The sequence below is a fragment of the Temnothorax nylanderi genome, unplaced genomic scaffold, assembly GCF_030848795.1.
Source record: "Temnothorax nylanderi isolate EJ_2023f unplaced genomic scaffold, tnyl_v1.0 TNYL_tig0137_pilon, whole genome shotgun sequence".
NCBI classification, from domain to species: domain Eukaryota; kingdom Metazoa; phylum Arthropoda; class Insecta; order Hymenoptera; family Formicidae; genus Temnothorax; species Temnothorax nylanderi.
Window position 1 is genome coordinate 76637 of NW_027249199.1, and position 26085 is coordinate 102721.

The 26085-nt window shown below is 39.2% G+C and overlaps 2 protein-coding genes across 2 annotated transcripts; one reads left to right on the top strand and one right to left on the bottom strand.

The window, feature by feature from the left end:
* Positions 1-41: 41 nt before the first annotated feature.
* On the top strand, positions 42-4132 carry Vps52 (vacuolar protein sorting 52). The gene is made up of 10 exons (XM_071714237.1): positions 42-166; positions 395-650; positions 1506-1681; positions 1761-2145; positions 2225-2410; positions 2495-2620; positions 2714-2898; positions 2993-3077; positions 3189-3392; positions 3481-4132. The coding sequence occupies exons 2-10, from the start codon at positions 420-422 to the stop codon at positions 3904-3906; spliced, it is 2004 nt and encodes a 667-aa protein (XP_071570338.1). The 5' UTR covers positions 42-166; positions 395-419; the 3' UTR covers positions 3907-4132.
* LOC139777045 (uncharacterized) lies at positions 4129-25940 on the bottom strand. The gene is made up of 8 exons (XM_071714206.1): positions 25810-25940; positions 9468-11179; positions 8908-9368; positions 6391-6506; positions 6029-6166; positions 5210-5411; positions 4830-5054; positions 4129-4708 (listed from the first exon to the last, which is right to left on the bottom strand). The coding sequence occupies exons 1-8, from the start codon at positions 25930-25932 to the stop codon at positions 4620-4622; spliced, it is 3066 nt and encodes a 1021-aa protein (XP_071570307.1). The 5' UTR covers positions 25933-25940; the 3' UTR covers positions 4129-4619.
* Positions 25941-26085: the final 145 nt, after the last annotated feature.

A 26085-nucleotide genomic window follows, 5' to 3' on the forward strand; every position in this document is an offset into this window, starting at 1 on the left:
CACGTGAGTCACGTGAGTCACGTGGATCGTCCCCGTCGCTCATTGGACAAGCTGCGTGACGACGACCATGCCATTGGCCCGATTGGCCGTTCGATTCGACAGGTGTGTGCTCGTCAGCTCGTGTGCTGCTGGAAATCGGAGCGTGTTGACAACTCGGCACTTTGAGGTTAGGGTTAGGTTAGGCGCGTCACGAATGTCACGATGCGAGACGATTCAGACGATTGAGGGAACTCTCAGGAACTCTCTCTCTCTCTCTCTCTCTCTCTCTCTCTCTCTCTCTCTCTCTCTCTCTCTCTCTCTCTCTCTCTCTCTCTCTCTCTCGAAGACATTCGAAGAGGCGATCCAGGTTGTCGCCTGACTCGCGTAATTGTATTGAATTCGCGTTGCATTTTAGTTGTGTCGCGCGATTGTATGGAAGGATGGCCGATACAGATATCTTTGACAGCAACGAGGAGCAACTGCCGCAGGACCTCGGCGACGATGTCGTTCAGGAGGTCCTCAAAACTGGCACCGACCTACGCCAGTATTCTAGACAGATCGAGAAGGAGCTCAAGGAGGTCGAGAACAAGTCGATTCAAGATTACATCAAGGAAAGCGAGAATATAGCCAAGTTGCACAATCAGATTGCCGCCTGCGACAATATCTTGGAGGTTAGGATTCGTTGTCGACGCACCGTGGTCTTGCTCGACACGTCGGCGGATTTATGTCCACTTCTACCAATGTAGCTTAACTTTAATCTTGTTTTAATCTTTTTAAATCTTTCTTAGTTCTAAGAATTATAAAAAAGATAAAGAATAAATGAAAACATAGATTAAAGTTAATCTGCATTGATAGCGATAAATATGAGATGCAAAATAATAGCTTGTCGCCGACACAAGATGCTATTAATAACTTCTTAAGTTCATGACTTGAAATTTAGATGATCAACTCGTAATATTAATTTTATCATTTATTATTATTCTGATATTTCATAAACATATATGTATGTTTACAAGATTCAATAGTATTCGATTTTTATTTAAAACTATAATTTTATCGCCCGTCATTTGGTCATTTGATGTAAATTGGGATTTACTGCTGTCATTTAGTCATTTATGCAAATGATATAATTATAGAAAAAAATTTGTTTTTGCAGCAATGCATATGATATCGTTACATTATAAATATATATTCTTGTTTATGAAGCATCTATATAATAATAAATCATAAATTTAATATATAAGCTAATTGTTCAGATATTTATGTTGAAAAATTTATATTAATAGTCGAGGATATCTTATTCTTTAATTACTTCTGGGTCCTCAAACTCCCCCTACCCTATATTGACAGTCATAAAAATTTACTTAGGGTTGTTGGATTTTAATAGTATCTCGTCAGCAAGTCAGCCTTAAATGTATCGTTTGCATAATCTATTTCAATAATTTATCTTTGCAAAATGATACTGCTTTGATTGAGTAAAAGGAAACATTCGCGTACAGACTTATTAATATTATTACCTTTTACAGAAAATGGAGTCGATGCTGATGAACTTTCAGACAGTTTTGGGAAGTATTAGTTCGGAAATAGTTTACTTGCAACGCAAGTCTGTTGCTATGAGTCAGCAGCTATCCAACAGACAAATAATACGAGGCCCGCTTAGTCAGTTTATTGAGGATATGACGGTGTCTGAGGCTCTAATAGCGTAAAGAGGCATTTGTTAATGTTTTACAAAAGAATGTTAGAGAGATAAACTCGTTAAATCTATATTAATTTTCTTGCAGCGGTATTATGGACTGTCCAGTGACTGAAAAGGAATTTTTGATTCAGCTACAAACTCTGAATCATAAAATCAACTTTGTGAAGGAACAAAGTTTCAAGGAGGCCAAGTCTTGTTTAGACGTGAAGGATATATTAGAGAAGTTGAAGGTGAAGGCGATGGCAAAGATTAGGACATATTTACTGGAGCAAATTTATAAATTTAGGAAACCGATGGGAAATTTTCAAGTGCCGCAGAACAATATGCTAAAGTACAAATTCTTCTTTGAGTTTATCTTGTCAAATGAGAGAAATGTGGCTGAGGAAATCTGTGGAGAATACATTGATACTATGAGCAAGATACAGTACTCGTATTTCAAAACTTATTCGTCGAGATTGATGAAATTACAGGTAAAGCTGCAACACAGATAAATTAGTATTATTTAACTAACGATAAGTTGAAATATCAAGTTACAATTATTTTCGCAAGTTTGAAGAGAAAACGTCAAAGGATGATTTAATGGGAGTCGAAGACACCGCAGGCAAAGGTATATTTCATAAGACAACGTTAAAGCACAAAGGTACCGTCTTTTCTATAGATACGAGAGGTCAGGTTTTGTCTTCTCTATTGGAAGCACCTATAATTATCCCACACACTGCCTCTAATAAAACACGAGTAAGTACCAACGATACATATATGACTCTCTAACTTGCGTATTCTTGAAAGCATGTTTTCTAAATTAATATTGTAATCTTACAGTATCATTATGAAGCTCTATTCAGAAGTGAACAATATGGTATTTGTGATCATGCTTGCAGAGAATATCTGTTCCTGATAGAATTTTTCAAGGTCCATAATGCACAGGCACTAGATATTTTCAATCAGGTAAGAGATTAACATTTAATAATTGATTTAATACATTAAGTAAGTATATTAAGTAGTAAATGTGTGTACTAAAATATTCTTTCCTTTTGACAGGTCATGGGAAAAACGTTAAATCTTATGATAAAGAATTTGCAATCGTTTGTTGAGGATTGTTACGATACAATTGCTCTGTTTCTCTGCCTGAATTTAGTGAAGCATTATCAGTTAATATGTCACAAAAGAGCTGTACCAGCATTGGATAAATACTGGGAGACCTTAACAGCCACAATTTGGCCTAGGTACTTAATTATGCTTAAAAATAATTGCAATAATATACACACATCTTAGGTATTTCGTATCGTTACAATTTGCAAAATTATATCTGCTTTTTAGATTTACATTGGTGTTTCAATTAAACATAAACAGTGTCAAAGACTGTGATCCATCAAAATTCAACAAAGAGACTGGTCCACATTATGTAAGTATCTAAAGCGGTATGCAAAGGATCGTTTATAGTGGCATTTGATGTTACCATATAACATTGCGGTGTGTAATATTGTTAATTTCTTATACAATCATGAATTTTTAGATTACCAGAAGATACGCGGAGTTTAGCGCAGCAATTGTAAGTGTAGTCGAGACATTTCCTTGCGAGGGGACGACTCAGTTATTGGCAGAATTGAGAGAAACTGTACAATGCTTCCTACTAAGAATGGCATCTATTTTCCCAACCCGGACGCAGCAATTAGTATTTCTTATCAATAATTATGATCTGATACTCAGGGTATTAATAGTAAGTAGATTTTACTTGAGACATGGAAAAGTCTATCAAAATTTATGTATTAAGAAAGAATTAAGATGCTACAGAGGATTGATTACAGGAAAGAACGCGAGAGACCTCGAAAGAAGCGGAGAGTTTCCGGGAGCTATCAAACGCGCGTTCTTCCGAATTTGTCGAAGAAGTCTTGAGTCCGCATTTCGGTAATATAATCCAATTGGTGAAGGAATCGGAGGCTCTAATCGAGAAGGGCCAAGCTGATGATTTGAAACGGCAGGAGGGCAGAGCATTGGCCCTAGTGCAATCTTTCACGAACAATTGGAAACGAGCGTTAGAAGAGATAAATCGTGAGGTGTTACAATCGTTTCCCAGCCTGGTGCTCGGCAGCACTCTGGTGCAAGGCGCAATGGCGCAATTGGTAGCATATTACAATCGCCTACACAAGATTCTGCCGCCAAACGCGCGCACGCAACTTACGAACATCCATCATCTAATGGTAGAGATTAAGAAGTACAAAACAAATTTTTAGACTATTTTCTGAAGAAATTGGATTACTCAAATCCAAATAGCTATTGATCATTGGTTATTTGCTGTAAAAGATGTATTTCTAGTATTGCATATGGAAATCAGCTATTGCAGTGATTTCAAATTCTAGTAATTAGGGTTATTTATTAAATATGTAAATTTTGTTTTATTATCAAGTACCGTTTAGGAATATTGGGGAACATTCTTGTAAATATAATCATAGAAATACATTCTGTACATTTATTTATAAAAAGATATGAGTTACGAACTAAGCATGGTATTGCGTTATACCATTCTATACAATAGCGATTAATATCCCGTACTCTTGTGCGCCTGACACGAGTACACGAATCTCTGACGTTGCTTATCTTATATAAATTAATATGTATACACATGTACGTTAAAAATGGTCTCGTTACTTTTTCCTATGATTTCGCGACCTATGGCATGTGTCAATTTTTCGGTGACTGAACCCAATCGCGATGCGGCGAGCATTTACTAATCACTTTAATATAACTCGATTTAATTGCCACGCATTTCACCGCACTCACGCAAGCAATTTACATTCACTTGATATATCGAGCTCATCAACTATTCGAGAAATTATACAATAGATACAATTGCGTTTAATGTGACGAATTATAATACGATTATCACCTGCATGATTGCAATCTGTGCTTCTTAATCGTCAATTTGCATTCATTACGAACTGTCGTTTTATAGAACACCGTCGATAGCATGTAACACACCGTTCGTCGCTGGCACATTATGCGTCACAACGTGTGCCTCGTTCACTCGTACTCGTCCTGAAACAACAATTGAATCATCTGAGAGAGATTATCTATTTCTCGATTTATCTTTTTCTAATAATGCGATGCATCATGAAGGATCAGCTAACACGAGTCTTACGTCATTTGAATTACTTACCGCCGTTTTTGTGGATATGAACCGGTGATTGTGGACGAAGGGTGTCCTTTTGAATGTAATATCTCATGCCGGCCGTGTAAAGAGTCGTGGGAATCACGTGCCGCGAGATTATCGCCTTCGCCGCTTCCGGCCCGTCCTCATCGGTCCAAATTGGAGCGCCGTTCTTCGTGGACGCATCGGTGAAAGCGGAATCGGTTGGTGCGAAGATGGTGAACGTCTTCGGTCCTAGAAAGGCAACTTTCGTTACACTAAACGACGGAGGAATGAGGATTCAGGATGATCCATCGATTTTGCAAGTCAGACGTACAGGAGAGGCGCATATGGCACACAAACGGAGTTCTTTTAAATTCATTTTCTTTTTGCTTGGATTTTCAATTTACCTGTGAGCGTGTCCTCCAAGCCCGACACGTGCAGCATTCTGAGGAATGTGGTGAACCTCCTCTCACGATCGGCTTGCAGAGTTTGCACCAAATCTCCGACCGGAAGCGGGAACATGACCCTGTCGACGGCGTGGGCGATACCTTGAGGAATCTCGATGTCCCGTTTGTTGGGCGCGACTCGCGCCCCGTTTATCGCCGTTACCTATTTGCAAACAATGCAAAATTACAAATGAAGGGAAACGATTACACTGATATGAAATCGTCTTCATCGGATCTGTTCTGGATGTTTTTGATATATACTAAGTGGGCGTATCTCTCTCTCTCTCCCAGAGAACATTATGAACGTCTTGAAATGGTCTAACAGAGAAGTAAAAAATTTTGAAGACTTATGGAATTATTAGAAAGATATCTGTATAACATTTTTAAGACGCCTTTTGATAAAATTTTAAAAAAGATGAGACGTCTTTTAGACACACATGTTGTCTGGATTTCTTCGTGAGAAGCGGATGACGGAGCTGTCGCAATTTCATGCATGTTCACCGAGTGAATGGAAGATTTCTATATTCGCGAAGGTCAATAAACTGGATCACGCACGAACACACATGAACCAATCACGTATGTAAAAATAATGTTGCATTGACTCACAAGCTATTAATAATTTATACAGATAAACGAACGATTTTCTACCAAACGAAAGAAAAGCTTAATAACTTGAAAAAAAAGGAATTAAACTTTAATTAAAAACAAAGAAACGTAAAATAAAAAGGCGAGAAAGGGTCTCATCGGAGAATTGGACAAAATTCTAAAATATAAAATTACTTTCACGTCGTTCCATTCGTGATCCTGCATCGTGTACTCATTCACCCGCAATTGCGTTCCTGCGAGACTGACGCCGGTCATCTCGTCCTGCAGGGAATCGATCCTGAAGGCTCCTGGTATGACGTGGTGAAGAAGAAGCTGTCGCAAAGAATTCTCAGTATATATTCTAGACACTAACGATTTTTACTGTAGAACATTTTCTTTCACTAAGCTCTCGGTTAATTTCAAGATTAAATTTAATTGAGTCCTCTCCTCTCGGGAAAAGCGGCGAATCGAATTAATTACGATTGGCTAACTGGTGTCAGTGAAATTTACCGTTAAGTAGATAAATTATTAATGATGCTTTTGGCACCGATACGTACCCCACTTAGAAGTCTCGGATTGTCGTGGAACTTCTGCTCAGCTTTCTCTGGCCCTCCCAGCTGCACCATCAACGTCCTGAAGGCTTTGTCCGTAGGGACGAATATGGTGTACGGACCTGAAGTATAATATCGCAAAACAATAATACAGGGAATAAGTGTCACGAAACTATCGAACAGCGTAATTGTTACAGAAATCTTTGCTTCAATTTGGAGGCGGGGCCTTTCCTCAAACTGTGGTCAAATGTCCAGACGCGTTCGATTTAATTGACGATCGAAAATGAGAGATATTTATTCGGCAAACTAAACTTCAGAGAAGAGGGAATAGATTCGACGGAATCGTATTCCTCGCTCGGAGACTCGATCCAAGGTTCAATTATTAAAATTGTTAGAGATTAGAAAGAAACCTTTCACATCGCCTCATTGCATTAATTTGTAACGTCAAGAGCTACACAATCATTGCCGTGTATATACGTTTCGCGCAGCTTTTGCGATTGGTATCCATAATTGCGTTTTTCATATTCGCCAGACCATTCTCTTCCATTCCGGGCGTTGAGCACACGCGCGGTTGAGTTCATCTATGATCCTCGTAGAAGGAAAAACATATCGTTGGAGAACGTGACGAACAAAGTTACACAATGTTTCGATTGATGATTGCATTCGCGATCGACAGAAACGGAACTGTTACCGCGGCGCGGCGGGGCGGGGGATCGTTATAGGAAATATCGCTGTTTCTCGCAGGCGAGAAAACACGCGCAGCTGGCTTATTATTTTCTTTCTAACGAGCGTGCGAACGCGGTCGAATAAAATCGTCGGTACGTGAAAAGAGCGTCAACATTTTCCTCATCACGACGAGACTCTCTTCTCGGAATTGACGAGACACGGCGCGGCGGCGACGGGGCGGCAGATGTCGAGTCGAGGCACCGGCCGCGGCGTTTATCGATTATTCAGCGAAAATTGTTTATAGCCGAGGGAACGCGTCGCGTGAAAGGATCGACATCGACGTACGCCACGTTAATGCGCTGCAAAGAGAATCCAGTTCAACTTGAACTGGATTCTTCAGAAATGAAATGAAAAAATTTACTATCGCGTAGGGAAGTTATTACGTAACTTTTCTCATGTAACGTTGCCGTAATTCTCTGACGTACTTTCATGCGTTTAGCTTACGCGAGGTAAGCTCGTTTGATCTTTCTCTCGATGAAAGAAGGTACATCACGGAGAGAATTTTTTGTTATATTTTACCCTTAAATTCACTACAAACTTGGGTCGACAACTTATATGGCAACCAAGGAATTTTTAAAAGACATACAAAAGACATTTTACAAACAACGTGATAAAAATTACCAAGCAGATTGGTAAATTTTGAAAAATTATTGAAATTTCCTAGATATATTTTAGTAAAATTAATCAAACATATTTTATATTTTAATGTAATGGATATTAATATTTTTTATTATGGTAGATATTAATCAGAATAGCTCGCATAAAATTCTTGGTGGTACGTGTTGTCCTACAACTACCATGATTTCAGGGTAAATTTTAAGAGAAAATTCTCTCCGTGTATATACATAGATAAAGGGCCCGAAGAGACAATGGGCTAAGCGAGTCGTCACGCCGATAATTATAACGACTAATGAAATCGCGTGTCTTCTTCGTGAGAGCCCGCGTAATGAGGTACGCGTCTCTTTGTTCTCGTAGAAGACGTAGGAGAGGTGTCTGTGTCGAAACGAGCAACGAGTCGTGAGAAGAATTTTTCCGACGAATGTTGCACGACTAAAGCGAAACGCGAGGTACAAATGGTGGTGGATTGTGCAAAGAGGCACGCCGTCTACCTCGCCATCAACGGGGATTATTTGTACAACCGTTTGGTCCACGACAACATTGACGCAAGTTGTGTCCCGCCTTGCGATACTGTTGGATAAGACTGCGGCGCGGCGGTCTTGCGCACTGTTGCGCAGAGAATTAATTCGTTTATTGTAGTATTTAACGTCTTCACACGAAATACGCGTCTTCATAAAGCTCGCTTATTGTATCGCGTAGTGCATCGTCACTTATGACTAATTAATAATTTTTCGCTATTTCTGCTTATTATAAATCATGCTTTTCCGCGCGATTATGTTAATATTAATAGATCGGAATATATTGTGTACGAACCGTTTGTCAAATCATTAACACCAGAACAATTGCAGTAACTGCGAATTTCTTGCTTAAAATGACGTGACGTTCGATAAGTACTTACATTAAGTTTCTCTCTCTCTCTCTCTCTCTCTCTCTCTCTCTCTCTCTCTCTCTCTCTGTTAATATTACACATAAAAATTCTATTCTATTAATATTTTTGATAAATTGTGAGAAAGTTTGAAAGTTACCGAAATTCCGGTACTTTTGTTCATAAAATGATCAACTATTTAAAGTCTTCTCTCTTCTATCACTAGAGTCTACTCTTCTATCATTATTAAATACCATTAATTAATTTTACATAGTAAATTATCAAGTTTGACTGACATCCAACTCCCAACTCACCGGTTTCGTTCAGCACATTATCCAGTCCCGACTGCCTCAGGTATTTTGCCATAGCGAAGAGGCCTTCCTTTCTCAATAACGTGGCTAGATTCTCCTGCGAACCTTGAGTCTTCACCTCCTCCGCTGAGGTCTCCGACGAGGTCTCCGTGGATGGATACTTGGAGAAATAGACATAGTTCGGCGTATGATGCGAGTAAGTCGCCGGAGTCGTCGCCGTCGCCGTCGCCGTCGTTACGATCTCGTTCACCGGCGCCATCGTTGGGATGAACTGGCTCCTGGTGGACGAGTACTTGGTGGTCACCCGCGGGATGTGATCCGACAGGGTTGTCTTCGTCGGGCTGGTATTCAGGGAGTTATATACGTGGCCCGTGACGCTGGACGCCGAGGTCACGTATTTGTCAGTGGTAGACACCGAGTTCGGCGATACCGTGACGTAGGGGATGTATTCCGTCGTCGACTTGCTGAAAAATTTATTTCGCCGTTCAGAATCTTTTACTAGATCAACAAAAAATTGTTTAGAATGGATTATATGAATGCGAATCATCGCGCGATCGAATCACCTTTCGTATCTGGTCGAGGTAGATCTGACGGTGGTGGGTCTGAAGGTCGCCGCCTTCGTGCTGACCGAGTGATGAGATGATACCGGCGTTCTGGACGTACCACCAGTGGACACTATCAGATTCGGATCGATGCTGGACTCGAGATGTTCTAGCGTAGACGATTGCGTGGTCGGTCCGAGCGAGCTGGGCGGCAGCTTCAGCTCGCCCTTCTTGATCTTCTCGACGATGGACTCGACGTCGGTGCCACTCTCCTTGTCGTTGGCGTTACCCTTGATACCCTGCACCTTGTAACTGCCGTCCGGCTGTTCCTCCAACAAAACGAACGTGACTTTCTTCGCCGGTAGATTCTGGATTATCGGCGTCTTGCCGATCTCCTCGAGCCTGCCGTCGCTCTTCTGCCGGATGATCTCGAAATCGGCACCCGGTGGCAGTACGCCGCCCTTCGTCAGCTCCTCGAAGAGCGCCTTCGGAGGCTTGATGGTGGTCGTCGAGGACGGCACGGCTGACGTCTGAATAGTGGAACTCGATGCAATGGATGATAAACCGTTCGGCGCGTGAATGACCTGAATCTTCTTGCCGTTCGGTAGTATCAGATCCCTGGTAGTGACATTCCTGACAACGTCATCGTCATCGCCGGACTGAGATAGAGCGAGTTTGAGTTGCTTCAGCAACAATTCCCGCTCAGACTGTGGAGAGCTCCTGCTCCTGCCGCTGGAAGTCTGTCTCGTCGTGCTGGGTTTATCGGTCTGATAGATCACCTTGATCTGCGGCTTCGGTTTACCTTGCTGGAACAATTGACTCTCTCGACCCTGAAGCAGGCTGAGCAAGTTCTCCGGTATATCTGTCTCCCGATGAGCATTAGAGGTAATCAGACGTCTGGATGGCGGAGGTGGTTGCGTGGTAGTGGTGGTGGTGGTCGTTGTAGTTGTGCTTGCTGCTGTCGTCGTATACTTCTTCTGATGGCTAGCAATTGCTTTAAGGAAAAGCTCCGCTTCCGACGGCGTGATACGTCGCGCCGACGGCGAAGATAGCAGCAACGGTGAGGAAGTGGTGCTAACGGTGATCGGGATCGATGTCGCGGTTGGTGGAAGTGGCGTAGTGGAAGTGAGCCTCTGGAGTTGCTCGAGTCGCAGCAGTTCCTGCTGCCTGCGCAATTCCTGTTGCTCGTACAGCAGCTGCTGCCGTTGCTTCTGGAGCAGCTCCAGCTCGCGCTGCTTCTCGAGATATTCCTGTAACTGTACCGTCTGCTGATCGCTGAACAGCGGTTGCGACAGGTCCTGTTGAAGATTTTGGAAGCCATTCTGATTGTACTGATTGTATTGTTGTTGCTGGTATTGCTGCCGTTGCTGGTATTGTGGCGTTTGTACGCCGCCGCTGCCACCGCCGCTGCCACCGCCGCTGCCACCGTTCACGAAGTTCGAAGTACCGAGTTGCTGGGCGATCTTCTGTTGTTGTTGTTGCAGAAGCTGCTGCACTTGTTGCTGCTGCTGCTGCAACTGTTGCAACTGTTGCTTCGCTCGATCAACTTTGTACTTGGCCAGGGATGAGTACGGCGTGCTCGATTGTGCTTGTTCGAACGAGGAAACCCGCGGATTCTTGAAATCTTGAATGGGACGTTGCCGGTACTGTTGCTGGTGCTGTTGCACATCGCTCAGTATCTGGGCTTGCTGAGAAGCCGAGAGACGAGGTCGCGGATCGTTCACAATGCGACCCTAGAATCAAATATTTACACGAATATATCACGCATTTTTTCAGAAAGAAGTAAAACACTAAAGTTTCTTAAAGATACAAATAATCTATTTATAAAGCTAATTATTTTGTCTGTTTTATATATATTTTTCTATTAAAACGACTGATTTACGCTGTAAAGTTTCTTGCACATTAAATGCATTCCTGCGGTCATTGCTCTTTATTTACTCTGTGTAATGGTGCAATATCTTATGCAATATAGAATTTTCGCGCACGTTCTTGGGCATCTCATGATCGCTTTAATACAAAATTATATAATACCGTGATATTTCCAGTGGCATTTAATCAGTAGCAAAACGAATTAACGACAACATGTGTTTGAAGTTCAGTTACGACAGTCTATTGTTCTCTTCTAATGATTTTTTGATGATGTAGCAAGAAATTTACACGAGGTGTTCTAAGCTGTGATAAAGAGACATTCACTTTTTGTGAATGAATATAACTTTCGGTAAACTTAAAAATATATAGCACTATCAAAGACATGGAAATAAAAATTTGATAATAACGGCAGTGAATGCAATCTTTCGTATATTACAGAGAAAGTATGACGAAAGGTATGAGAGTATGAAATCGTTGACAGTTTTCATAAATTACCCTGGTTAATTGCTTTGCGAATCACATTTTGCATTTCCATTCTACATAAGATATTCCATTTGGATAACGTGCCAGCATGTCAGCAAGATAAAAGCGAAAGCAAATCGAATCTACGCAATTGACGGCAATTCGGTGTATGTCACAAGATTGATAAATTATCGTAGATTTATATACTCCAGGGCGCTTGGAAACCAAGTGGAAAATCGATAAGAAGATTACCTTCGATTTAGTAAAAGTTATATACCGGAGATGTCATATTCACTCTTGCGACTGTTCAATTTAAAATCAATAGATCAACATATACTTTACAACGTATAATATTTTTTAGATAAATGATCTTTTCAATAATATTCCTTCAGCTTCTCATTTCTCTTCCTTTGTTTAGAGACAACAAAGAACGCATTAAAAAATTATTAAAAAATCATTATATAATGATTGTAATTTGTGATCAATTATATTATAATTATATATCATTTATATGAGGCACGATCAGTTTGAGACGGACTTTCCTTGAGAGAAGCCTGGATCTATAATTATATATCATTTATATACTTTCACATAATTGACAATATAGTTAATTCTCAAATTTTAACAATAAACAATTTAGAAGACATTTCCAAAGAATTTTGAGCCAATAACTTTTTACGATTACAGCTTGTGGTATAATAAACTTAAAATGATCTAGATTTTACTTTTTTCTCCAACATATACCACAAGTTCCTATTTATTGATTCCATTATCGCCACTTTTATTGTTGCCGATATACTTAATACTGCGCACAGCATGCTCTCAAATTCATTGTTGTTGCTTTTATTGTGCGCGCGAGAAAGACGCGAATAATTAAGGTGGCCGTAATTAAGAGGGGCATTGTTCGATCTTCCTTTCTCCCGTGTGCCTTTTGCCGTCGTCGGCCCGTTGTGAGACGAGTCTTCTCGTCCTCTCGTAGAAAGTACGACCTACTGCAGTTTCCATTTCACACACATAACGACTTACATATCATGCTCAAGTGGATCGACGTGTGTACTGGTTCTTTATATAACGGCACAACCCTGCGGCTAATATCCGCGTTTTGCATGATTACGCGTCTTCTCGCGTGCGGTTTGCAGCTGTCGCATTTTTACAAGACACTCATAATATTATTATTCAGCAGAGAAACCGTTGAAATGTTTTTTTCTACAACTTCACGTTGACGAGACAGTATCTGAATGTCATACTTCCTATATTTTACGGTGAAATTGTCGCTTGACGTCGAAAATAGAATGCGTTTTTAAGAAATTTTTATTATTACTTGCAGACTGACGGTTAAAATAGCAGTTTAAACAGTGAAAAGTGAGATGACTCTCGTTTGCGAGAAATTTTAATATACACATGTCAACAATGTTCCGCTTCGCGTTCCAGGTCAATTACACGTATTCGATTTCATTGACATTGACATTAACGCCAAGGAATCTCTCTAACAGATATCCACGCGTTATGTCGTAATTCGCCACGTCGATATTAAGTAACAATTATTTGTACTAGGGTATATCGTCATTTTTAATAAATAAATAAAACGTACATTATTTGCATTTTTTTTTCATTGTTATCAGAAACGACGATAAGATGTTGATCTGAGATCTTTATGCAAAAGTTAAGTGAAGTTGCGAATGCAAAATAATTCGACAAAACATTTAAATTAGAATATTGTAGTTATACCAAAAAAAAAAATAATAATAATAATAAATTCCCTCGTTTACATGTTCTTGATAAATTATCCTTATAGTATGCTAAATAGATTTGATTCTATTGACAAGTGCAAGGTTACTGATACTGGTTTTCCAATATCACAGTCGTTCTATATGTAGTTTAACGTCACGCAGCGTAACGAAATAATTTCGCATAGACACACGCAAGGAGAGCAGCATCTAAAATTACTCACAACTGCATTTCGCGAGTTACGTCTTTCTCGTATCGTTGGCCGCAGTTTCAATCTTTCAGCTGGATGGTTCCAGACAGATCGATTAAAAGCAATTAGGTAATTGCACGTCGTTCTCCTCTCACAGCTGTGACACTTTGTTAAGTGTCACAAACTGCGATGTGGCGATTATGCGTCTGTCTCTACTTTCTATTTTAGCACGTGCGGCGGGAAATAGTAGATCCCAGTTTTGTAAGCGGTACTTAAAAAGCAGCAACCTTCGAAAGTGCCCGATCGCTCGTTCGCTAAGCGATCGGATTAAGTTGTACGCGTCGATGGGTTGCACAGATTCTTACGCGTAATTACCACTTTCCGCAACAACGTTGCATGCAGTATGCAGTTTGACGCGTACGGCAATATCCCGGGGCACGCGTAAATCAGATCAAACCGGATATTAAATGTCGTAAAAGGGCTGTACGCAAACGACGCCGGCGTTTTGCAGAAAATGCGCGCACGTTCCAAACTGCGGCGAAAAAAAATGTTTTAAAGTCTTTTCTGGAATTGGATTTCCGTCGTAGAGCTGCGAAAATGAGCTATCTGGTAATTTGCGCGATTGCCTCGAGAAATGGTCTGTTTCTGTCAGAGGATAATTGAGGCCTAGAAAGCGACGGAGTTCAGAGAAACTTTGGAGCACTGTAGCAAGAATGATGACGGGGCCCCGTCTTGTTCGACGATTCATCACGCGGATTCGGAGTTTGCGAAAATTCGTCTCAGATCAAACCGGAAATCGTGTCAAGTTCGCAATTCGAGTAAAACCTTGAAAGAAAGGTATAAATGCTAAAGATAAAAGTATTTAAAGAAGCTTGCAGAAATTTATTGCAGAAACAAACTTGAGAAAATAAATGTTGATAAGACTTGCTGTCTGTTGTATAATAATTTTAAGGATATGGTGTGATCTCTTTTTTTCACGTTAAGTCTTTGAATGAAGCGAACGTTTCTTTAAACTCCTACATGCATTTCAAAGATGCTCGAGTGTCTCGAAAACAGGTCGTTGCTAAAGAGTCTTTCGCGAAGGGGACGAATGCAATCGCCGCGTAATGCCTCGCAGCCCACAGTTAATCACTCTGTTACACACACACACACACACGAGTACCATTAGCAAATATATAAAAAATATATTAAGTGGAGCGAACAGCCTGGTACGTGAATAAATGGCTCTCGATGTGCCGTGCTCCACCCACGCGCTGATAAATGTTGGAGAATTACGAACGAGTTTCGATAGGCATGAGATAATCGTTATCACGTGTGGCTTATCAAAAAATATCATCGCTGGGATTATAACAGTTTCCGCGTCTGACCAGAGACAGAACTCTGAACCGGCGCGGCTCGTGAAAGACAATCCTCTCACTTTCGTGCCATAAGCCGACCGCAATTCGCGGCCGGTCACCGCTATCCGACTCTCAAGAATCCTCCAGTAAACAGATCGAGATAAGAGGACAATCAGTAAACTTGTATCAATGTATAGATTTTAGAATAAGTACGACAATTGCGGAATTTGAAAATCAAAAAGTTCTCAAACTTTTTGCAGCTATCTCCTATGCACGCTTAAATTATATTAAAGTAGCAATTATTCAATTAAATAAAACGTTGCAGTTTCTCAATTAGACAAAACATCGCAACGGTTGCTTATTTGCAATTACTGAATTCCCCCCCCCTTCGTCGCAACTAAAAAATTCTTTACGTCAAATATAAAATTACTCGGCTTATAGCCTTGCCATTTTAATAAACCTGTTCACTTTTCTATAATGTGTAATCCGCAGAAGAAATTTACTGTGGCGGGGGAAGCAGAATAACTCATTAAATACATATAACGCCACTGCATCCTCTTACTCGCCGTGTCGAGGCAATTATCGTTTCTCCTAGCGGTCCAAAGATCAAGGAAAAGATCGAGGGCGTTTATAATGCCCAGAAGGAGCTAAGAAACCACACTTGGGATAAACGTTCTCCTCTTTTTTTTCTCTTCCGCCTGTGGGAAACTCGCGGCCACTGGACCGCGCTTGGCTTTTACGATGATCGTGCGCCGCTTAATTGCGCCAGTAGATACGGAATGTGCATAGCCAGACGCGGCGTGAGATCATACACGTATTTCCAACTCGATACGCCATATATCCGGCCTATCTCTTGATGCGAATTTACGTATCTTCTGATATTCTCGTTCGTTAAATCAAGTAAAAGATCGATTAAGATATATATCATTTGTAAATTAAAAATTATAAGTAAAATTAAAAATTCGTAAATTAAGAAATCAAGTAAAATTCAAACAAATCAAACTAATTCGCACTTGCTCCTAAAATTAAACGTTATGTTAAATAACTATATCTTTTCATCTTTATTTAGAATTCTACAACTGTTCGCATGTTATGTTTTTAATCTTGATTTTGTTTTCGACTTCATTTTTGATAGGAAATATTATCGTAACATAATATTAATTGAGAAAATACTTTCTTTAAAAAAAAGAAAGTATTTAAAAATCGGTTCTATAAGAAACAAGATATATGTTCCAAGTCTTATTTCATCTTATTCTGTAGTTTTGTAAAATTGTTCAAGCACGCTTATACACAAATTTATCGATATAATCAGGACGCTGTAAGTAGATATAATGTTAGCAATCTTACTATACTACTCTTATTTTATACTCGAGATTGCATAATTTGTTGGCATGCACGATCAAACGTGTGCGTTCACTGACATGCAGTGCCGCATACTTGGCTTGTGCAACGAGTGTTCCTTCACTTTTGAAGTGTTCCGAAAGACAGGTATGCTTCCTCATAAAGAGGATCCTTTTGGCTATTACGTTAATAACAGACTATATATCGTAATATCTTCAATCAATAAAAATCTCACACATTATATAAATTGAAACGATTATTTTATCATTTACAGGACTAATTATACACACCATTATATATATATTATACATATATATTATCGCTGTCAAAGTTTTCTTTTACATCGATGACTTGCATATTAATTGAGTGAGAATAGTTGCCGGAAACTAATGCACTTTCCGATTGCTAAAGTAGCGCAATATTACGTACTACTAGAGGACCGTATTTACTTTATAATAGCCGCATAAACTTCCAGTATGACATTTAACCAATAAACTGCATCACCTTATCCCGTTAAGAATCAATACTTCGTACTTTCATATCCTGCCCCGGAAGGTACTGCCATTGAGCTAACCTAAGTGTTAGCTTTCCGCATGAAGCAAATCTAATTCCGCAGTAACATTCCTACTTTCATTTAGATGTGTTTCACACGTCCTTTGTGAACCCACGAGCAAAGGTATATTGAATCGTATTGTCAGGCTATATGTTGGGGAAACCAACATTCGCGGCAACAATAGAGATTGAATCGGGTTTATAAATATGTAAAAATGTTTAGAATGCATTTGAAACCTTCGTTCGTGCGCTTTTCTTCAAAATTTCGAAATAATTTGACACGCACTCACTCAGCACACTGAATATTTAATATATCCTTGCATAACTTTAACGAAATGTACTCGAAGTGGTTTTTTCTTCTCACGATTTTGTCAAGCAAGCAACTCGTTTAATATTCTTATATGTTTAAAGAAGAGCTTCTCTTGCATTAAGATTAGCATAAATTCCTAATTATTCCGTAAGGCATGACGTTAAGCAGTTTCTACTGATCCTACTAGGCTTGATCGGTAGATGAAAATTTCTCTCGTAACAACGAGCGGTGTGTCCTTTTGCCGAGGAGGATCGACGAGAGAAATTTCACCTCGGGGTCATTTGGAATCCACACTTTCCGTTTCACCGTTTATTACCTGCCAACACAGGACATTTTTACGCGGCGAAGAGCGAATCGGAAACGACTTCCAAGTAGTTCCAAGACGGTATCGCGCACAAACGTAGAAAAAAAGAAGTGCGCGTGGAAATCACCCGATTGAAACCAGAAACGATTTTCCAGAAAATTTTTGCTGCACGCGAAGAGCCACGCTTTCGAAGCTTGGCAGACTTCCTGCGACTCTTTTATTACCGCCGCCGTATTAGTAAATATAATTTAATGCACCCGCGATATATTTCCTACGTAATTAATAAGTTCTATAATGGTTAGTTGAAGTTATATCGTGAGTTATATCATTGGAAGTACGAGACTTTCATGAATTTTTTTGGATTAGAAAAATTTTCAATAGTTTTGTCTTTAACATTTTTCTGGATATAGAAATATCTACGTGAATAATGTCTCACAAAATAAGAACAATGCGTATTAACAGCATTAGCTAAAAACAGCCTCTCTCTCTAATTGATAATAATCTTATTAATTTAATTCAATAACAAAAAATTAATAAAACAAATAACACTTTATTAAAAGAACATGACGTATTTATTTCACTAATTATACTGTTATTAAATTAATAAGATTACTTTTGATTAGCTAAACTTACTGTTAGCTAATGTTGTTAATATTACGCAATATCATTTTTTTTCATGTAGAATTTCTTTCACTTTTAAAATAAAGAGATATCGCATAAAAATGGCATGAAAATTGAAATCTGCAATCGTATATTTGATGTACTAAATCCTGTTGCGTGATTAAATACATTGACATTAACTGTCGTCGGAACAGGTTTTTTTCTTGGCGGAAGTTATTCGTAAGTAACAGCACACGAGCTGAGTAGTAAAAGTGGGTGAGGAGAGAAAAAGACGAAAAAGAAAGAAGTTTAACCTTCGCCTCTCTCGTGTGTCCACCGAGGAGAAATTGATTAATAGCACAATCGAGGCGACCGTCGGCGTCGCGGCGTCGCATCGCCTCGTGCCTCCACTTACAGGAAGTCCAAATTCCAGTTCCGCCTCTTATTCAAATTTCGAGAAAGCTCAGCAATAAATGAAGTATCGCGGTCATTTGTGGTAGAACGAAAATGCACTTCTCCACAAAACAGAGAAAACGCGATCGATTATTCTCTCGTAATCATCTCCGTCAATTTTCAACTCGGGCAGGAAGATGGGAGAAAGTAGCGATTAAGAGCGTAATAAAAAAGGGCACATATTATTTCGAGGCCGCTGCTGCGAGAGAAACGGGAAAAGGGGAAAAGGGTACCACAGCTCAGTCTTACTGAGCGCCCATTTATCGCGTCTAATTGTAAAATTGATCTATAAACACTTTCCGATACAGATATTGCGTTCTTACGCGGCGTGTTACCCGTCACGCTCTCTCAGATCGCTCGCGGTAATTTGTCTTAACCAGCGTTTGATCGTCTGTTCCTGTTATTAACGCTTGACCAATTATAGCGATCAAGTGACTTCGTCGTGCCGTGTTACACCGAGTCCGGAAAGTGAAACGATGCGGTAACAACGCCGATGGTTCCCCTCCGTCTACTCCTGCACTCGCGCGGTATCGACACGAGCGAGATTCCTGAACGAGGAGACTCACCGGAGAAAAGGCAAGAAATTAATTGCACACCCGAGTGCAAAAATAGTGGTTTACGATAGGTTTTTCGCCACCGCGTCTTTCTCGTAAATTCCGTGATGAGCTGTTGCGATAAAATTAATAACAACCATGAGATGGATTTCTGGGTACGACGATATATAGACGAGCGTTCTAGCGGTTCTAGCTCCTTTTACAAGAGAAAACCTAAATACTCGATAATTCCAGTTGTAAAATTTAATAGGTATCTCTGAGAGAGCGTATGTCGTCCACACACGTTGCACCGTAAATGATAGTTTCGTTGCGGCAATTTAGTTCTGAAGGACTAACCCCGTGAACGTTTGCGTAAGATCGTGGAGATGGGCTCGCGTGTAAGATCCGTCCGGTGCGACGCGCGACGTGTCGAAATCGTGGTGGACTGTTCTCGCGGCGGGATATTTCGTTAAACAGCCGTTTGCGCAAAATGAAACGGATCGCTCGTTGGCCAATTGGCTCCGCGGCTCCGGGATAATTCGTCCGTGTCCGTTACGATTACAGTTCGCGAGATAACATTACGCGAAAAGAGGGAAATCGGTTTCGGTAAATGAGCGAATCGTGGAGATTAGAGACACGTGTTTGTCTGTTCGCGGTTAATTATCTACAATTATAGACTCGATTACTCGATTGCACCACTTAATCGAGTTGAGAGCAGAGTTGCGGCTGTACGATTATACATTGATTACGAAATACACCGAAGTCTAATTGTTTCATTAGTGGGGATATTTTTTGAATTTGTAGAATTATCGCACGTATGTTTTGCGGATGGAAAAAAAAACGCTTAGGACAAGACGCATATAAATCTTCCCAAACTTTCTTCTTGAAACAATCTGCCATCTCAGATTATTTTTTTCTTTAATTAGACGCCTTTCCTACGCTGGGTGTTGTAGCTTCACTTTTACTATGGTAACATTAAGCAAAGTAGACAAGCGAGAAATGTACGAAAAAACACTTTCACGGTGATCACTGATGAACCAGTTGATTAAGAGGTGACAGTCTTCCTGCTTAAGACTATAAAACTGGACTGTATACGAAAACTGGACTAGCGAATTAATTTACATAACATTAATTTAACGTCTTATTGCTATTAATATAAATGGAATTTCTTTTATTTAATTAATTTTTTAATTTTTTCAGAATAAAATTCTTTCACGAATATAGAATCGATTTCGTTAGAATTGCTTAACGCAATGGAAATTACTTTCACTTATATTAGAGAAAACTAAATTTCTTCTTTAAATAGAGATTTATCATATTGCAAAATATTAATTTCTCGAATTTTACAAAGTTTTACCAATTTAAAACTTGCGTCTGGAAGAAATTGCGAGATTTGAAGTAGAATTTGAACTATCTACGATTATAGTTATTGACTCTAAGAAAATATTCATAATTCTGAATAACTGGAAACTTTTATGTTCATCTTACTTCTGCAATCTGATTGAATCAAGTGCGATTTCGTTTATCACCTATAAACATCTCGACATAATCTTTTATACTTTACGATCTCGTCATTGTTTTGTTACATCAGTGTATAATTGTTGTTAATTGCTTTTCATGATACTCGATGCTTAGATGTTTCTTAACGCATATACATTTATGGGATGAAAGTTGGCCTGTCTTCCGCATTTATATTATCGAGATTTCATCGCGCGATTTGGACAATAGCTTAATTGGACAACAATAGCGCAGTGTGATTCATTTGATATAATCGATGATTATTCGACGATGCGCGTCTACGTGTCGTATATGTAATTAATTTCATTAGAATGAATAATTACGGCTTTCATAACAAGATAGTCCCTGATACCAATTTCCTTCCGATACACGCTTCACAGTCCGTTCCACTCTGCGCAGAAAACATTCACGAGATTCCCGATTAATATACCGGATTGCATAATTTCCTCGCCCAAGAAATTAATTACACTCGTTCACCTGCGTCCCGTTATCTTTCCTGCAGTAACGAAGTAACGAAATTTTGTTCGCGTCGTCACATTCGTCGTATCCGTTCCCGCTTCGTTATTTTCTGGAGAGATAGATTTCTGGAGAAAGTGAGAGAGCACGTAGCATCCTTCACCTTCACCCATTGTCCTGTATATTTATCTCGATCTCACCTCGTGTCGCGAGGTAAGATTCATAGCGCGAAGATCCGATATTTCTTCATCGTGTCGATGTCGAACCACCTGCAGCTAAGTTAATGTTCCGCGACACGAAAGCGAATTATTAATATTATAATTAAATATCCGAGAAAAAGAACTGAAGAATTTACATCAGCTAAACGCAATAATTCCAGGATAGTAGAAACGGATAGCGGATTTCCCTGAGTTCTACATATCTTAAAATCATTCTTAAGTAGATGTACCCTATTTTCGCTTATGTGGTATCCTTGACAGTAATTTAATAAATGTGCGTTTCTCTCACGGTACGCACTCGCACTGTATTTTAATAAGAAAACTTCTTTATTTTCTGTATTTAATCCAGATACGCTCTAAATGAACTATTCCTTATCGGGAAGAAGAACTATGGAATATGAGAAGAGCATCGCGCAGCAGTCATAGCACCGCGACCGTTTCGAAGAACGCGAACGACGAAGGAAAATCGCTTTAGCAAGCGTGCCAGGTCACACGTTTGCGATTTAAAGACGATTTCTAACGCGTGCCAGAAAATCATTACAACACGCCATGTATAATGCCCGCATTTGTGTCTGTAATTACCCGCGCGTAAAATTGCGCCCCTTAATTTTGCTCAATATTTAGCTCGCGGAACGACTCGCGGTGTGATGTTGCGTGAATTGCTCCACGTTCGCGCGAAAGATTATGGGCAAATCGAAGTGGAACGGTGAAAACCGTATATGCCTCTTATGTAAATTGCGGAAAAGCCGCGCGCGGAACGTTAGCGCTCTTTACTGACTACTGTTAACTGATCACGAAATATAATGCCGTCCGATGGATGGAATATGATGCCGCGACGTATTTTTTGCGATTGCATAAAAAAAGATTATCTCTATTATTTTACAATATATTAGATACGTGTAATTGATATTTACACCTTTAGATATACGTGTTCTCTTTAATATGTATAAATAAAGATATAGGTAAGATTGTTTTATATAATATATATAATATATTTAAATATTGAAATGTTCTTTTAATATTTTTCGTACAGATATAAAATTATTTTATTATTTAAGTATTAACAATGACAAAAAACAAATGCAATGTGTAAACGCTAATGCAAACGTTATGCGAGATTATCATTATGCTACTCGCAATTAAACAAAACGTACCGCACTTCTAAGTATCAAATGTATCTAATCAGTTAAAGATATATCTTCTCTGATAAAGATGAACGTGTCTTCGTTTTGTTCGCGCATTAGAAAGTTCCTGGTTATACGTGACGCGTGTACGCTTTATACCCATCGTTCAAGAAGCATCCGGAAGAGGAGACGCTTCAACCGGAAGCTACTTCAATTCAATTGGATGTCCCTCGTATTTCCTTTTACACGCGCACGAGATACTTTTCATATACCGTACATGGAAACCTGAACGTTTTCTCGGTGGCCCGAGTGAAAGGTCCCGCGATCGGATACGTTCCACACCGTTTGGATCCACGCGCGTATCCATTTCCGATGTATCCTCAATTAATGACAATTACTTCTCAAGAGAACGCTTCCCTCCCACTTAGGTAAAATAAAGAGAGATTATTCACACAGCATTATTTATCTTTCATTAGGGTATAAAAGCTATCGAAAGATTAGATTATTTATATACTTTGAGAAGCTTAAGAGAAATGTTGAAACGCTAAGATCTTTCTGTACAACAACTTTTACAACGTTTATCATTCATTTGATAATTATCATTCAAGAGGATTCGTATTTGCTCAAGATAAATACTGTTGTGCATGTGGGTGTGTGTTCACGTTTTTAAATTATTCATCAGCACCGGATTCCTTCTTTATTCATGCGCGGGGAATCGATTCCAGAGAGAAACCTAGCAATTAGAATGAGAAGATCCACGCTGCTAAGAAGGCTACGAGATGTATATCAGAGTCCAGATGTAAAACACGTAGAGCGGAAGTGTGGAAGAAGGTTCGAGGAAGAGAGAGAGAGGGGCGGTCAAGAGTCACTCTGTTAGTGGGTGAGCACTCGTGCGGTTCTACTTTCATGCAGCCTCTGAATTGTTTTACGATCTTGCGCTTCTAGAGTTCTATCGTCGTAACCACCGAACGGATCGATCTGAGAGAAAGATAGAGGAATATTCAAATTGACACGCGAACAGTTATCTTTCTCTTTCTGTGAAAGCATGAATATTAAAGCATGGAAGTAGGTTAAAGCAAAATATTATGATGATATATAGAAAATTCGATGACAATACTTCATTCATCGAAAGCATTCAGCCAGCGAATTGCTAATTTTACGAAATTGCTACAATATTTATCGCGTCAATCAATCAATTTATTTTTTCTCATGCCGTAACAGATACAATAGCATTTCGCGTGCTTTGTATGCATCTCATAAGAACTGTATTTTCTGTATTTTTATTTTCTTATATTTTATATATTTATTAACATATAGTGCCAATCTAATTTGAGAAAAATACTTTGAGTGTAAAATATTTTTCTAGAAGTGCTGATACTTCAGATTCGTTTTTCTTTGATATAACGTATCCAGTAACAAAACTTGTTTATTAAACGTATTCATCAAATTACTTTTCTATTACTAAAATATCTACATCATTTCATATATATATATATATATATATATATATAAAATCAATGAAAATAGAAAATGATTTTTCTGCACTAATTTTGCTTTAAGATAGAAAGGAGCACGTGATGTCACGTTATCATATAAAATTAAAGTAAAAGTTTGATTTGCGTCTGGAAAGAACGTTTGTCAGAAAAGATAACCTGTGATATTGTCGAATTATCATATCTAAAAACCGGTACTGCAATACTTAAACCGATAGGTAAAGTGCACTACTTAAACAAATACATTGTATTGCTTTCTAGGCAATGCTCGCTTCGCGCGCGTCTTCAATTTCGAATAGAAAACATCGGGAAGAACATTCGATGAACAGGCGAGCGTGAGACGCAAATATAGATTCCACGTTCGTCTTTATGAAGGAAGACGAATGGAGAGCGTAATTAACGCAAAGCGCGAGTCTCTTTTTTTTCTCTTTTTTGCGCACGGTTACTGTCTCGCCAGTGAAATTTCACTGTGATCGTTGAAGCAGATAGCAACGGAGGATTCGCGATGCAACGGCCTGATTACGTCAGGCGCACAGCAATTTCATTAAATCTGCATACTCGTCCGCGCTCGAGTAATCTACGTGCCCGGAGCAATACATTAAATCGAGTCCCTAGAGAAATTTCGAAACGAATCCAATCAAACGCTAAAGGATTCATTGCGGAAACGCGAATGAGATTGATGATGGACCTCTGGAATCGTCAAAACACGAAGCCTCAACCTGAGTGAAAAATACTTTTCAATCACTCAACTCGTTATTCAATTGACTATTCCTTCTTTCCCAAGCAAGTAAGCTGCAGATATATGTTAGTAATAAAGTTAAGTGCCATATTATATTTCTAAAGAATAATTTATTCTATTTTATACTTTATTGTTATTTTTTTTATTATTACTATATTTTTTAATAATATATTTTATTGTTTATGTGTGTGTGCGTGCGCGCGTATGTGTGTATGTCTAATGATTCTCGCACATGCAAACGTTGCTTCAGCAGGAGTAAACCCAACTTACGAGAGTGTAAATTTTATGACTTTTCCACGGACGAAATTTTCATGGTAATAAAATGTAAGAATAATGAAGCAATTACTTTCACCACAGCGTCCTGCGGTTTGTACAATTCATTTAGGTGTAAGTGCCGTCTCAGCGATAATTCCATACGTATTTAGATTTTTCGCGGCTTTATACGATTTTATCAGTATAAATTACTGCTTTTAAAAATAGTATGGGAACTAATGATCTAATCGTCGAACGATTTTTGGGTTGAGATACGCGAATTAATGTTTTATGAAGCCGCGAGTAGCTCCCATTCGAGAACGTTATTCAGTTGCCTCGTGATCGACTAAAATGCAAAGAACTCGCGCTTTTATTTTGTTCGTAAATGTTTTCTTATTACTTTCATCAATCCACGACTCGACAGAAATTTATGCAAAAATCTGCGATAAAAGATCGCATTATATCGATTGCAACAACGAAGCGGAACGAAATCGAGATTAAACGCGTGAAAAATCAGATTTATCAATGCTTTTAGTCAAGTGTTAATCCAAAATGCCTCGCGACGAATCTCGCGCGCCGTTACACTTCCATTACGCAAATATGTATTTTGCCGGCCGATCGAAGAAAGTTTTTTGACGCGAGAGAAAGTTGCGTGATGGAATTAATTAAGGAAAATGAAAGTAGTTCTGATAAAAATTGTCGCATCAGTCAACAGTCTTACAAATTTTTCGACTAATTTATTTAGTCGAAATCTAATTAGAGAATGAATAAATTATGAAATATATAAACTTTGGTTGGATTATTTGCGATGATATTAAATGCATATTTATAATTCCGGTTCAATAATAAAATATACAAGATAGATATTACTTCCTATCACTCACCTGTTGAAGATGGGGTAACTCGGCGCCGTTTAAAATTGCAGGATCGGCCTCAGCCGCCACGGGGATGTCTCCCCGCAGTGTCAACGCGATCCACAGAAAACACAAGAAGTATCTCTGCCTCATCACGGAGAATGAATTCCGTTCCTGGCTCTAAATCAACGTCTGTCTACACTATGACGAAGCACCCGTTGTATTCTTCTTTCGAATTTCACCACCGGTACATCAGAGAGAACCCTCTCTCGCCTGTATTAATTTACAAATGCTCTCTCGGTAGCC